Consider the following 16,527-nt stretch of genomic DNA (forward strand, 5'->3'; position numbering starts at 1 on the left):
TTTCTAAAGCAGAGACAAAAATCATCCTGCTTTGTTTTGTTTTTGTTTTTTGTTTTTTTCCTTGCATCTGTAATTAAAGTTTGACCTTGTTTGTTTCTTGCATTTCAAAGCTTGGCCACTGTGATGAACTGCTGCAAGAAGAGTCTCAATTTGTGCAAATATGGAAAAAAAAAATTTCACAGAACATTATTATTTATACTTTTGACACTGGTGTAAAAAATTCCCCAGTTGTCAGATAGCCATGATATGGTGACAAGGGTGGTCCAATGCCTATTTGTCTTAAATTGAGATAAATAAATGCAACAAAGAAGCTGTGAGTGAAGAGCAAAGTGCTCTTAATCTTTAATGGCAAGAACATTAAAACACTTATGAAAATGTATTCATTACTATTTTAGCACACATTAGGGTTCAATTAATACAAATGTGAATTTTTATTCAAAATGTACAGGTGCATCTCAAAAATTTTGAATATTGTGGAGCAGTAAATTTTTTTCCCGTAATTTAATTCAAAAGTGAATTTTCATATATTCTAGATTCATTACACATAAAGTGAAATATTTCAAGCCTTTTTTGTTTTTATCTCGATGATTACAGCTTACAGCTCATGGACATCAAAAATCCAGTATCCAGTAGAATAAAGAATTTATAATACAGAAATGTTGCAGTGTTGCATTCCTAGTGTCAAGCCACTCCTGAACCAGAGACAATGTCAAAAGCATCTTACCTGGGCTAAGGAGAAAAAGAACTGGACCATTGCTCAGTGGTCCAAAGTCCTCTTTTCAGATGTAAGTAATTTTTTCAGTAATTTTTGCATTTCATTTGGAAACCAAGGTCCCAGAGTCTGGAGGAAGAATGGAGAGGCACAGAATCCAAGTTGCTTGAAGTCCAGTGTGAAGTTTCCACAGTTAGTGATGATTTGGGGTGCAATGTCATCTGCTGGTGTTGGTCCACAGTGTTTTCTCAAGTCAGTAGTCGATGCACTCTATACCCGGATATTTTAGAGCAATTCATGCTTCCATCTGCTGACAAGCTTTATGGAGATGCTGATTCACTTTTCCAGCAGGACTTGGCACCTGCCCACAGTGCCAATAGTAATAGTAACTGGTTTGTTGGCCATGGTATTACTGTGCTTGATTGACCAGCCTGACCTGAACCCCATAAATCTATAAGAGACACCAGACCCAACAATACAGATGAGCTGAAAGCCGCTATCAAAGCAACCTGGGTTTCCATAACACCTCAGCAGTGCCACAGGCTGATTGCCTCCATGACACGCTGCATTGATGCATTAATTTGTGCAAAAAGAGCCCCGACCAAGCATTGAGTATATAAATGAACATACTTTTCAGAAGGTCGACATTTCTATATTATAAATTCTTTATTCTAATATTTTGAGATACTGTTTTTTTTTTTTTTTATTACCATGAGCTATAAGCCGTAATCATCAAGATTAAAACAAAAAAGGCATGTGTCACGTCCCGAGATGTTAGGGAGTAGAATACGTGTTACGAAACAGGTTGGGAAGCAGAAACAGATGCAGATCATCTTTATTTTTACACAGCAGATGAAACACAGGAAACGCGGTCTATACTGAGCAAGATTACTGAGGTTAAAACAAGAAACTGGATGCGAGGCAGGGAACAGAACAGGACACAAAAAGAAGACCGCTTAGCATGCATAGCAACACGAGGGGTTTAAATAACAATCACAATCAAACTAAAGCACCGACACCTGGAGTAAATCAAGACACACCCTCGAACATGAAACAGTGCTTAAACGGGGGAGAACCAAAACAAACGAGGGCGCGTGTCCATATTCAAGAGTCTCGTGCACGCGTGCTCTATAAACCTCGTGCATGTCGACGCCGCAGTGGCATCTGCTGGCGGGAGTGTAACAGAACCCCCCTTCCAACGAGCACCCCGCTTCAATGGCGGACCAGGGCCCCTGTGTGAGCTGTCTCGCGATGCATCTTAAAAAGAAGGTGGCCTTCGCCGGGCTGTAGACAGGCGGAGCACCACCCCCAGTGGGATTGAAACTCGGGGCAATGTCGCCAGCAGGGCAGGACAGCGGGACAGCTTCCTCAGCAGGACAGGGCAGCGGGACAGCTTCCACAGCAGAACAGGGCAGCGGGACAGCTTCCACAGCAGAACAAGGCAGCGGGACAGCTTCCACAGCAGAACAAGGCAGCGGGACAGCTTCCTCAGCAGGACAGGGCAGCGGGACAGCTTCCTTGGCAGGACAGGGCAGCGGGACAGCTTCCTCAGCAGGACAGGACAGCAGGGCAGCTTTTTCAGTGGCAGAGACCTCCCCGCGGGTCTGTGGCTGGAGCTCTGAGGTCGCCCTGTTGACCTCAGGCGGAGGCTCTGAGGTCACACATTAACCTTGGGCTGGGACTCTGGGGCTGCGACCTCCTGCTGCCTGCATTGCGCAGTGTAGTCCCCTGCAATGGGAAGCCCCAGGAGTTCGGGTAGCTCTGCTGCCTGTGTAGCGCAGCGTTGTTCCCTGATGTCAGGAAGCCCCAGTAATCCGTGGCCCAGCTTACTGCAGCGACTTCAGAAGGTGTTTGATCTGCGCAAATTGTTCATTTATCTGGTTACTCTGTTCCCAGAATGATCGACGCCACTTCTCAAACTCGTTCATTTTGATCCACTGCTTCCACATGTTAGGCGCAGTATTCTTTTACAAAACAGGTCAGGAAGCAGAAGCAGATGCGGATCAACGTCTTTATTTTTACACAGCAGATGTAAAACAGGAAATGCGGTCTATACTGAGCAAGATTAATGAGGTTAAAACAAGAAACTGGATGTGAGGCAGGGAACAGAACAGGACATGAAAAGAAGACCGCTTAGCATGCGTAACACATTCACCATTACATTCAAACAATACTGCACGAAGTGCAGTATTGCTCTCTAAAGCTGCTCGTGCATGTCGACGCCGCAGTGCCATCTGCAGGCGGGAGCGTAACAATACGGAAGCAGGTGCAGGTAAAGACGTTTTTTATTTAAAGGATACAGGCAGATAAATCCAAAACGTGAAACAAATGCGTAGTCAAAAACAGGCAGTGGGCCGGGCGATCGGCAAACAGGCATAAATGGGGTCACAGAAAACAGGGTCAAAACACAAAACAGGAAACATAAAGCTAAGACAGGGAACTGGGAACGGAAATACCAGCATGGTCTAAATGAACTTATATATTGTGGTAAGCTAACTAAATCTAACAAGGTACATAACATGAGCTATGTACTATTATACTATATTATATCTAATACTCCGTGAGGTGTACATGGAAGCGAGCAGTATATATCCCAAACATAATCAGTGCTAAGTGCTGGCAGCTGATAACAAAAAGACCCCCCCCCCCCCGCGCCCCCCGAACAACAACAGATAACAGAACAGGGAGGAGACAGAACAGAAACAACACAAACGCACGTGCCCATAGTAAACAATGTCACGGTTGTCCACATTCGAAGAGCAGGCGCTCGTGCACCTTGCTCGTACACCTTGCTCATGCACGCGCTCGCCCTCCGGCTCAACAAGCGCGCTGCCTAAAGGGGAGACCGTGACAGCGTGAAATATTTCATTTTATGTGTAATTCAATTTTATTTATTTGTATAGCGATTTTTACAACGGTCATTGTCTCAAAGCAGGTTTACAGAAATATATAAACACGGGATACAGATTTTAAGTGTGTGGATTTATCCCAATTAAACAAGCCGGTGGCGACGGTGGCAAGGAAAAACTCCCTATGATGATATGCAGAAGAAACCTTGAGAGGAAACAGACTCAGAAGGGAACCCATCCTCATCTGGGTAACAACGGATAGTGTGAAAGTAAAAGATAGTGCATTATGGTTTGTACATGAAGTCTTTGTTGAACTAGTCCAATGTTCAAAAGAGACCTGAGTGCAAAACTGTATGTGGTCATTGCAGTCCCAAGGCCATAGCAGAAACCATAGTCACAGCAACCACAGCGAGAATGTCCATGTGGAATTAGAGTTGATGAGAGCTCCATCCAGAGGTAGGGCATCTGAACGGATCAGGAAGGGTCAGGATCACTAGCATCTCCATAAAATCATGTGTGTCTTGACAGAAGGAGAGAGAGAGAGGGAGGTAAAGAAAGGGAGAATTTGTTAGTTAAGACTGTGCTTTGCGTAAAAGAAAGTCTACTCATGGTAAGCTTGAGTAAACAAATATGTTTTCAGCTTAGACTTAAACACTGAGACTGTGTCTGTGTCCCAAACACTAATTGGAAGGTTGTTCCATAACTGTGGGGTTTTGTAAGAGAAAGCTTTTTCCCTGCTATAGACTTTGCTATTCGAAGTACCGACAAGTAGCCTGCACCTTTTGATCTAAGTATTCGTGGTGGATCATAGAAGACCAAAAGTTCGCTTAGATACTCTGGCGCGAGACCGTTTAGTGCTTTATAGGTCAATAGGTCAATTTTATAATCAATGTGAGATTTCACTGGGAGCCAGTGCAGTGTGGATAGGATTGGGGTGATGTGGTCATACTTTCTGATTCTAGTAAGGACTCTTACAACTGCATTCTGGACTAACTGGAGCTTGTTTATGCTCCTACTGGAACATCCAGATAGTAAGGTATTACAATAATCTAGTCTAGAGGTGACAAAAGCATGAACTAATATTTCTGAATCATGTAGTGACATTATATTTCTTAGCAATATTTCTGAGATGAAAGAAGGCTATCCTAGTAATATTATCTACATGAGTGCCAAATGAAAGACTGGAGTCAATAATCACACCAAGGTCTTTTACTGCTGCACATGATGAAACGGAAAGACCATCCAGAGTAACTATGTGATCAGAAAGCTTACTTCCAGCTATACATGGTCCTAGTACAAGTACTTCTGTCTTGTTATAATTAAGTAAGAGGAAGTTAATAAGCATCCAACGTCTAATATCCTTTACATATTCCTCAACTTTATTAAGTTGCTGTCTGTCATCTGACTTTGCTGAAACATACAGCTGTGTACCATCAGCATAACAGTGGAAGCTAATTCCATATTTATGACTAATTTTACCTAGAGATAGCATATATAAAGTAAAAAGCAGTGGGCCTAAAACAGAACCTTGTGGAACTCCAAATTTAACCTCTGTATGCGTGGAGAAGTCACCATTTACATCTACGAACTGATAGTGATCGGTCAAATAAGACCTGAGCCAGGAGAGGGCTGTTCCCTTATCGCCAACAATGTTTTTAGTCTATCAAGGAGAATAGTATGATCAGTAGTATCAAAAGCTGCACTAAGGTCAAGTAACACAAGCAAGGAGACACAACCCTGATCAGAGGCCAGTAGTAGGTCGTTTACTAATTTAACTAGCACTGTCTCTGTGCTAGCATTTATCAGAAATAACTTTTTCTGGGCGTTTCTAGGCATTTGCATGACTGTCCACCAGTCTTGCTAGAATTTTTGACCACTCTTCCATGCAATATTCTTTCAGTTGCAAGATGTTTGAGGGTTTTCTTGCATGTCCTGCCCATTTCAACACCCCCCCCAACTTTTCAATGGGATTCAAATCTGAGCTTTGACTAGACCATTCCATAACCCTCAATTTCTTGAGCAATTCCTTGGGGGATTTGCTACTGTGCTTAGGATCATTATCCCTTTGGTTCAACTTCAACGTTCAGACAGATGGCCTCACATTATCTTCAAGCACTCTTTGATATGATGCAGAATTCATAGTTGAATCAATGAATGCAAGCTGTCCAGTCCCTGATGCAGCGAAGCAACCCCAAACCATAACATTTCCATAAATAACATTCACCTTACTTCATAGTTGGTATGAGGTGCTTCTCCTGAAAAGCTGTCTTTGGTCTGCTCCAAACATGTCTGCTGTTATGATGGCCAAACAATACTATCTTTGATTCATCTGTTCAGAGCACATTATTCCAAAAGGTCTGGTCTTTGCCTATATACTCATTGGCAAACTGTCACCTAGCAAAGGCTTTTTCTGGCATGCCTCCCATGCAGATCAAATTTTGCAATCTCTTTCTGATTGTAGAAGGATTCATTTTGACACCAACAGTTGAAATACTTACTCGCAGAGCCTGTGATGAAATTTTGGGGTTCTTGGAGACTTCTTTTTGCATCAGACGGACTGCTCTTGGGCTGAAATTACTGGGACAGCCAGTCCTGGACAAATTGGCAGTCGGTTGAAATCTGCATGATTTGTATATGATATTCCCTACAGTGGAATTTCAAATAATTTGGAGATCTCTTTAAATCGCTTGCCAGACTCCTAGGCATCCACAACCTTTTTTCTGAAGGCCTTACAGAACTCTTTAGTCTTGGCATGATGACAACACACACCTCAATAGCAAAGGGAACACCAGACACTAGATATGAGAAGGGTATAAATAAGACAGGTTCCACCTGCACTCCCTAAGCAGGTTCTAATCACTGGCACCCAATCTTCAACACCTGATTCTAATTTTATGGATTTGAAGGTGTGATAAATGTAGGGGTATTTTTTTTTTTTGTTAATATAAGTTGTAAAAATTACTACAAAATGTCAATTTTGTGTGTCATTTGATGTGTATCACTTTTATTAATGTCCAAATATATAATTTGTCCAATAATTTCCATGGGGAGTGCTTATATTTTCACATGTCTGCCAGATTGGTCTGTGGCTCCAATGATGCTTTGCCCAGAATTAAAAAAGGGTACCATGGTAAACGGAACCCAATTATACGCTGAGGTATTACAGCCTGTCTTCCTTTTATATACAGTGAGGGGGAAAAAGTATTTGATCCCCTGCTGATTTTGTACGTTTGCCCACTGACAAAGAAATGATCAGTCTATAATTTTAATGGTAGATTTATTTGAACAGTGAGAGACAGAATAACAACAAGAAAATCCAGGAAAACGCATGTCAAAAATGTTATTAATTGATTTGAATTTTAATGAGGGAAATAAGTATTTGACCCCCTCTCAATCAGAAAGATTTCTGGCTCCCAGGTGTCTTTTATACAGGTAACGAGCTGAGATTAGGAGCACACTCTTAAAGGGAGTGCTCCTAATCTCAGCTTGTTACCTGTATAAAAGACACCTGCCCACAGAATCAATCAATCAATCAGATTCCAAACTCTCCACCATGGCCAAGACCAAAGAGCTCTCCAAGGATGTCAGGGACAAGATTGTAGACTGACACAAGTCTGGAATGGGCTACAAGACCATTGCCAAGCAGCTTGGTGAGAAGGTGACAACAGTTGGTGCGATTATTCTCAAATGGAAGAAACACAAAAGAACTGTCGATCTCCCTCGGCCTGGGGCTCCATGCAAGATCTCACCTCGTGGAGTTGCAATGATCATGAGAACCGTGAGGGATCAGCCCAAAACTACACGGGAGGATCTTGTCAATGATTTCAAGGCAGCTGGGACCATAGTCACCAAGAAAACAACTGGTAACACACTACGCCGTGAAGGACTGAAATCCTGCAGTGCCCACAAGGTCCCCCTGCTCAAGAAAGCACATATACATGCCCGTCTGAAGTTTGCCAGTGAACCTCTGAATGATTCAGAGGACAACTGGGTGAAAGTGTTGTGGTCAGATGAGACCAAAATGGAGCTCTTTGGCATCAACTCAACTCACCGTGTTTGGAGGAGGAGGAATGCTGCCTATGACCCCAAGAACACCATCCCCACCGTCAAACATGGAGGTGGAAACATTATGCTTTGGGGGTGTTTTTCTGCTAAGGGGACAGGACAACTTCACCGCATCAAAGGGACGATGGACGGGGCCATGTACCGTCAAATCTTGGGTGAGAACCTCCTTCCCTCAGCCAGGGCATTGAAAATGGGTCGTGGATGGGTATTCCAGCATGACGATGACCCAAAACACACGGCCAAGGCAACAATGGAGTGGCTCAAGAAGAAGCACATTAAGGTCCTGGAGTGGCCTAGCCAGTCTCCAGACCTTAATCCCATAGAAAATCTGTGGAGGGAGCTGAAGGTTCGAGTTGCCAAACGTCAGCCTCGAAACCTTAATGACTTGGAGAAGATCTGCAAAGAGGAGTGGGACAAAATCCCTCCTGAGATGTGTGCAAACCTGGTGGCCAACTACAAGAAACGTCTGACCTCTGTGATTGCCAACAAGGGTTTTGCCACCAAGTACTAAGTCATGTTTTGCAGAGGGGTCAAATACTTATTTCCCTCATTAAAATACAAATCAATTTATAACATTTTTGACATACGTTTTTCTGGATTTTTTTTTGTTGTTATTCTGTCTCTCACTGTTCAAATAAATCTACCATTAAAATTATAAAATGACCATTTCTTTGTCAGTGGGCAAATGTACAAAATCAGCAGGGGATCAAATATTTTTTTCCCTCACTGTAGTACAATTTCTTTATTAATTGAATGATAATCTTACCTTGTTTTAATTTTTAGATATTTGATATTTTGTAAATTAATGTGATTAATATAAAATGACTTTTTTTCAAAATATTAATTAAGTTTGTGTGCGCATATGAAATACATAAGCTATTTAAAGTTTACAGTGTAAGCTATATAAAAGTGCAGTAATCCATTGAAATTTTATGATTTGAAGCTGATCAGTTGAGGATTACATTAGTTAGTATAGAGAGAGAGGGAGAGAGAGAGAGAAAGACAAAGAGAGAGAGAGTCTTTGTTTGATTTCATGTTGTTCTCTACGAGATGTCAACGCAGATGCAATGGTATTTGCATTGGCTATAGGATGCTAGTATGCAAGCGTATTAGCTCAAGAAAAACAGAGTGCTTGGGAGAAGTATGTTTTTTAAACCTCTGATTCGAGATAAAGAGGTATTTATGAATGTTATGACAAATACTCTAAATTATTATGCAGTCTGTTGAATGCATTTTTCAATATGCAGACATATTGAATCGTGATCCTTGTATGGAATCTGATATGCTGTATCATTACACCACCCACAGTGTACACTGTACCTTAGTAACGCTTGATAATCGAATATTCATAAATATGGACTCTGTAGTTCCAATGTTTTCTTCTATTTCAGTGACTCTTTAAAAGTTGGAACAAAATGGAGCACTTCCCACAGAATGCCCCCTTCTGACTTCCAGAATAAATGATAAATGAATAATTTCCTTTCTGCTTTATCTGTATTATGGTGCCTATTATTGGTATCCAGAGTCACCCAGAGTCTGTGTAGAAATAGTAGGTTGCCTGAATGCAATCTCTTTATCAAGTAGAGAAATTGGAGGGTGATAGAATATGCTACATGTTCTGAAAAACCCAATTAATTCCAAGTATAGTGAGTCATTCAGGGCAAATTTCCATTTTATGATAAAATAATTGTGCAGTAAAGATCAAAGTCTGATACTTCTAGAAAGCGGTAAGCTCCTAATGTCATCTTTAGTAAGAGTGCATGGAGTTCCGCAGGGATCAATTCTTGGTCTTGTGTTGTTTCCCCTGTATGTGCTCCCTCTGGCTTCTATTCTTAACAAGTATGGAGTATCTTTTCATTTATATGCTGATGATACCCAGATTTACCTTCCCTTATAACAAAATGATAAATACGCTTTACAACCACTGATGGTTGTTTAAATGAACTCAAGATATGGCTTTCTAGCGACTTTCTAAACCTAAATGATAAAAAAGCTGAATTAATCTTATTTAGATGACAGAAAATTGTGCTGTTCACCTTGATCTTGGTTCTTTTGCACCATATAAAACCTACTGTGCTTGGAACCTGAGTGTTCTGTTCGATAACTTAAAACTCGATAAGCAGATTAGTGTGGTTGTAAAGTCTTGCTTTTTTTCATCTTTGCCTTCTTACTAAAAGTAAAACCCTTATTATCTTTGTGTAACTTTCAACCAGTGATTCATGCTTTTGTAACATCTTGCTTAGATTAACAGTTCGCTTTACTATGGTGTCTTTCAGTCTTCTCTCTCCCGTGTACAACTGGTGCAAAATGCAGCTGCCAGACTTCTTACGGGGGCTCGTAAATACGAGCATGTTACACCCATCTTAATCAATTTACACTGGCTCCCTGTTAAGTATAAAATGTATTTAAAAAAAATATTGTTTGATTACAAAGCCCTCAATAACTTGGCCCCTCAGTATCTGGCTGATTTGCTCCACCCGTATACTCCATCTAGAAAACTGAGATCTTGTGACCTTGGTTTACTCAGGGTACCTAGATCTAGACTTAAAAAACGAGACGACCGCATTTTCGTGATTGCAGGTCCGAAACTTTGGAATAGTCTTCCTATCCATATCAGACTTTCACCTTCTATGTCAGTTTTTAAATCTACTCTAAAGATATACTTATTTTCTCTGGCTTTCAATATTCCATGATCATTGTGATTTATTTTCTTTTTATATTAGTACCTGCCATTTATTCTGCTGTATGTTTTTATAGATTTTTTATGTTGTACAGCACTTTAGTCAACCTTGGTTGTTTTTAAATGTGCTCTATGAATAAATATGATTGATTGATTTCATCCATCTTCTTATTAATACCCACTGTGGGTTGTATCTTTGCAACAGGCATAGTCAATTTCAACTCATTACGCAACAACTCATTAAAACTTTCATATAACCTGCAGCAAATCTTTGCCAATTAACTCAAATACACATGCCTTTTCTAATTCAGGCTTAACAGGTAAAAGTTTAGTCCAAGCACAATAGTAAAAAAATAAAGAGATGCTGTAGTTGTGACAATTTCTGAGAAAAAGAAACACAGGCATGATTTTATTTTGGTTTTTAATTGTCACGAATTGTAGGCTGTGAACTTGAGCTTCAGGCAGAATTGTGGTCAAAAACAGGCAATGGTCAGTAATACGGCCACCAAGTGGGCGGCCGTGACTCAGGTGGTAGAGCGGGTTGTCCACTAATCGTAGGGTTCACGGTTCGATTCCTGGCCCACGTGACTCCACATAACCGAAGTGTCCTTGGGCAAGACACTGAGCCGCAAGTTGCTCCCAATGGCAAGCTAGCGCCTTGCATGGCAGCTCTGCTAGCATTGGTGTGTGAGTGTGTGTGTGTGTGAATGAGAACCCGTGTAAAGCGCTTTGGATAAAAGCGCTATATAAGTGTGCAATTTGCCATTTAATATAGGACAAAATAGGATAAAAACATGGAGAAAGCAGAAAGGCTAAATATACAATTGGGAAATATTACTTGCACACTGAGAAGACAACAAAACCTCACAAAAAACATGCATGATTGAGCTGTTTAAGTAGAGTGTGTCTGAGTAAAAACAGGAACTGCAGTGTTTGACCTATATTTGGATGGGACCGGAGATTAGGAGTGGCGGTTACTAGATTGGAAGTGGATCTGGAAATGACACCTGAAATATTTATAAGCAGGCAAAGTGAATGCTTTAATACAGTCAAGTTGGTATTAATGCAGTGAAAAACAATACATGATAGCAGATATCATTTTAGATGTTATTTTAGACTGCCAGCTAGTTAGTAAGCCTGTTAGATTATGTTTGTTTAGCAAAAGTTTATCTAGCTACCTTTTGTAGTTCTTATTTTCTTAATTGAATTGACTGACCTATTTTTTGTATTCTCAGCTTCCTGGTGGAGTATTATAGGAACTTGAGCATGCTCACAACACCCTTTTCTCTTTGTCCTGTGACATACAAAAGGGACAAGCCAACATAAAGATATTGGGCTAAAATAAATCACCAGAACAGCTTTAATGGGCTTCTGAGTGGTGCAACAGAAAAAATAGTTGCACTATTGTCGGGAGATCGCAAATTTGAACCCTGATGATACTACAGCCATCTGTGTCTGGGAGTCCAAGGGAACAAAATTTTCCATGCTTTCTGGGTGGGAGGGGTGTCATAATCTCTCTCCTGTCAAATCACAGTGACACTAGCCAGTCCTGGACATCTGTGAGCTCATGTATGTGAAAGAGGGCAGATAGCCCTTTCCTTTGTGTGTTATGCATCAGTGTGAAAGGCTTGGGTTAGCTGTCTCGGGAGGAATCATGTGTAAGGCTTTACCCTCCCCAGTTGGTAGTTGTCATATGATAGGGGAGCACTAACTGGTAGGTTGGAATTTGAAAACATCAATGTGCCTTCTAGATTCTGCAAATCTCTGGAACTGTATAGGTGTGAAGAACACCATTCTTCCAAAAGATATTTTGGATTGAAAACATTTTATGGTTTGATTAGTGACCTGTCTGTCGGTCTTAAACACTGCACAGCACAGAGGGGACATCGCCAAAGGAGCTTAGAAAGCAGTAATGAAACTCTAACATATTAATAGAACAGAAATGGACCCAACATATTCTTATTCAGCAAGCATTAGCTCATAATGTGAGCAAAGAAGCCAGTGTAGTTCAAATGTATCTGCGAGTCATCTCTCTACCTCTTGCTCTCCTCAGGGCTGCAAGTTCACTGGAGCAGATGTTTCATTTCCCAGCCCTGGAGTGCAAATTGAAGGAAAGTGTTCTGATTTATCTCAAGCAGACAAAGCGTCTCGCTTTTGCATTATCGGCATAATAAAATAATTAAAGACAACCAGAGCATGGATGGAAAATAGTGGCTTCTAAAAGGGCATCTCTGAATGGCGTTCTGCCAGTAATGACTCCTGATGCATGACAAAAAGTGGAAACATTCTGTGCAGCCCCTCAATCAATAAGGCTGAGGCTGTTATTTAGTATTTAGTTCTATGTAAACAAGAATCCATCCACTGATGAGAGGCAGCACTGATTGCTTATAGAACTTCTATGTCTACAATCATGTGAAAAAATAAGTACACCCCACGGAAATTGTTGGCTTTTTTGACATATTTGGACAAGCAAACGTTTGATCATCTTTGAATCAGTGCCTATTAATGAAGTATATATACTTGAACAAAACCACAAGGATAATTAGCTTTTTCAGTCATTTATTCAACAGAAATATCAATAGATGTTATATTCTTCTGTGGAAAAAGTAAGTACACCCTTGGGCTCAGAAGCTAGTATTTAGCAGAAATAAATTTTTCTGGGTGTTTCTAGGCATTTTGCATAATTTTCCACCAGTCTTGCTGGAATTTTCAAATCCAAGTCCCCCCACAACATTTCAGTGGTATCGAATCTGGGCTTTGACTAGGCCATTCCATAAACCTCCATTTCTTCTTTGTGAGCCATTCCTTTGTGGATTTGCTAGTGTGCCTAGGATTATTATCCTGTTGAAAGGTTCACTTTCGGTTCAGCTTATACTTTTGGACAGAGGGGCTACATTATCTTCAAGCACTCTTTGATACAATACAGAATTCATAGTTGAATCAATGAATGCATATTGTCCAGTCCCTGAGAGTCCCTGAGAGCAAGCCCAAATCACAACATTTTCACCACCGTGCTTCACAGTTGGTATGAGGTGCTTTCCTGAAAAGTTGTCTTTGGTCTGCGCCAAACATGTCTGCTGTTACTGTGGCCAAACAACTGTAACTTTGAATCGTCTGCTCAGAGCACATTGTTCCAAAATGCCTGGTCTTTTCCTGTATGCTAATTGGCAAAGTGTATTGCAGAGACTTTTTCCTGGCACCCCTTTAATGCAGGTCAATCTCTTTCTGATTGTAGAAGCATGCACTTTGACACCAATAGTTGCAAGACTTACTAGCAGATCCAGTGATGAAATTTTGGGATTCTTGGAGACTTATTTTTGCATCAGACGGACTGTTGTTGGGCTGAATTTGCAGGGATGGCCGGTCCCTGAAATCTGCACCATTTGTAGATTATTTTCCTTACAGTGGAATGACGTATTTCAAATCATTTGGAGATCTTCTTAAATCTTAAACTTTAAACTTGCCAGACTCTTAGGCATCCACACATTTTTTTTTCTGAAGGCCTTACAGAACTCTTTAGATCATGGCATGATGACACCAGACACTAGATAAGAGAGGGGTATAAATAAGACAGGTTCCACCTGCACTCCCTTAGCAGGTTCTAATCATTTGAACACCTGATTGAAGGTGTGACTGATCTGTTTTTTGTTAATATAAATTGTAAAAATTACTACAAAATGTCAATTTTATGTCATTTTATAGAGTGTCTCACCTTCATTAATAGGCACTGTTTAAAACAGGATCAAATGTTTGCAAAAAAAAAAAAAATGTCAAAAAAGCCAACAATTTCCATGGGGTGTGCTTGCTGGTTTTTTTCCACATGACCGTATGTGACCTTATTTCCTTTAAAGAAATAACCGTTTTCTGTTCAGTATTTTTTTTTAAAAGAAGAAAGTGCTTTGAGTCTATCTGAAAGAAATGTAAATGTAAATTTTATATACAGCTCCCAACCCATTAAGTTCTTTTCATCCACAGGTCCAAGGAGCTCATTAAGGAGGCCATTCTAGACAATGATTTCATGAAGAACCTAGAGCTCTCACAGATCCAGGAGATAGTGGATTGCATGTACCCGGTGGAGTATGACAAAGAAAGCTGCATTATTAAAGAGGGTGATGTGGGCTCTCTTGTCTATGTTATGGAAGGTGAGTAGTGATGTGTAAATTAAAATGTAGATTAAAAAGTCAATTCTGCATCTCAGGACCTCTTAGATTCTTTAAAGTTTTAATTACTTCAAACTGAATTGATCACAATAAAAGGTTACAGGCATTTATAAGCTGACAACAGTATGCAAATGCTACCAGACTTAATCAATAATAGTGATAATTAATCAGTAATGCCCATTATGAGTGTTATTATTGGCAAAATCTTGTGTTATCAACATTACTAGCCATGCACTTCACTACCAGATGACAGGAATGAATATTTGTGTCTGGAGTGTCTTTCCGGAAAGAATTCCACATAGATCAGTTCTCACCTTTGGTCCCCTTTTATAACAGGTTGCTTTTGAAGGAAAATGTCAGTCACTTCGTGTTTCTCTCTTAATGCCTCTTAATCCATTTTTCCCCTTATAAAGCTTGTTCTGGCTAAACTGATATGATGCTTTGGTAATTCAACAGGGCTGTGCAATTAATCGAATTTTCAATTTCAATTTCGATTATGGCCTCCAATGATTATGAAAACCAAATAATCGAGATAAGACAATTATTGTGCTGTATTCCGTTTTGCAATTTTTTTTCCGTCTTCTTAAAAACCATGCGCCTTTTTTTTTTTTTTTTTTTTTTTCAGTGGTGCGGTTTCACCCCTCCCTAAAAGGCTAAACTCATTCCTTGCCAGGCTGTGGCATTTTTAGAGCCAATATGACATAAAGAGGAGTCTGATGTGGAACAAAACGAAATAATGTTTGGTATCATTGAAAGCTAATTTCCTCTAGCGTCATGACAGCTGGTCTAAATATGGTCATTTCCTTTCTGAAGCTCACGCAGAAAGTACAGGCTGATCTAAACCAGGAGATGGCATTTCATTTGCTAAGGAAGTTTTAAGTTAATTTCTGGTGATGCGATTCGCTGAAATGCGTCATGTGACATGCTCCGCTAGCTTTGTTTAATTTATTTAATTTTGTTTTACATATTTTTTTTTCAGTTGAATTATATTCAAGGAAATCCACTGTTAAAAATACAATAAAAAGTTTTTTTTTCAAGTTTAATAAATGCACGATGTTTCCAAAGTCAATGAGTATTCATGTTTTAATAATCGTGATCTCAATATTGACCAAAATAATCGTGATTATGATTTTTGCCATAATTGAGCAGCCCTATAATTCAATACATGTCTCTGTTTCAAGACATGAATCAAGTTAACACAAAGTGAATTAGGACATGAAAGTAGACAAAGAAAGTTATCTTAATAATTAATATTGTAAAATACCTCTAACATAAATTAATTATACCACAGTGCTGTTGAATTCTCAAATCTGATTGGTCAGTATTTTTTTTTCTCAGTTGTTCTCTCCAATTTGGTCATTTGCCAATTCCCACCAATTGCCAATTCTCACCTCTTAGATATGATGGGAATGAACCAGGGGAGGATGAAGGCTAACTCATACTTTCTTAGAGACACATGAAGCTAACTATCGCATTTTTTCGAACTGCTGCCCATGCAGCGTAACATATTCGCTATCTTCCCTCTTCCACATACTGTACATCACCTCATAAATGCCTGTTATAGGCTAGTGTCACTCTGATTGACAAGGAGAGAGGAACGTCATCCATCCCACGCAAAGAGCATTGGAAATAAAAAATTCTAATAGTTGGGAAATAGCTGTGGTATAAGATGAATAATACACTTTGGAAAGGCCTGCCACCACTCCGGACTGGCATCACACCACTCTGTCATAATTATTTTCTTATAACAGCACATCCTGAAGTATTTTACTGATAATTTGACCAACAATAATAAATTACTTCCTCTGTAGCAGACTTTTTAGATATGGGACATGGGAGACATGGGTTATTGTACTTATTGGTATTCAGTGGTGTAGTCTGGGGTCAGAGTGGACCTGGAGAAGATACTTGTGCTGATTTCAGAGTGCCTATCTGGTCAGAGTGTCTGTCTGGTCATGATCGAGTTGTCCTAGACTGCTGATCGCATTTAAGCAGGACAAATTCCCTTATTTAAACTCAGGTGCCAAGTGCGTAGCAGCTCTGAGGCTGAGGTTGAGTTAT

The 16,527-nt window shown here is 40.1% G+C and overlaps 1 protein-coding gene across 3 annotated transcripts in view; it reads left to right on the plus strand.

Annotated features, from left to right (window-relative positions):
- The window catches only part of prkg1b (protein kinase cGMP-dependent 1b), a 253,290-nt gene that overhangs the window by 16,734 nt on the left and 220,029 nt on the right, over positions 1 to 16,527 (plus strand). For all 3 annotated transcript variants that reach the window (XM_017484346.3, XM_017484347.3, XM_017484345.3), the window contains exon 2: positions 14,282 to 14,448. In XM_017484346.3, the coding sequence (XP_017339835.1) occupies positions 14,282 to 14,448 (167 nt within the window). The remainder of the gene's footprint in view (positions 1 to 14,281; positions 14,449 to 16,527) is intronic.

This window comes from Ictalurus punctatus, chromosome 13 (genome assembly GCF_001660625.3).
Source record: "Ictalurus punctatus breed USDA103 chromosome 13, Coco_2.0, whole genome shotgun sequence".
Taxonomy (NCBI): domain Eukaryota; kingdom Metazoa; phylum Chordata; class Actinopteri; order Siluriformes; family Ictaluridae; genus Ictalurus; species Ictalurus punctatus.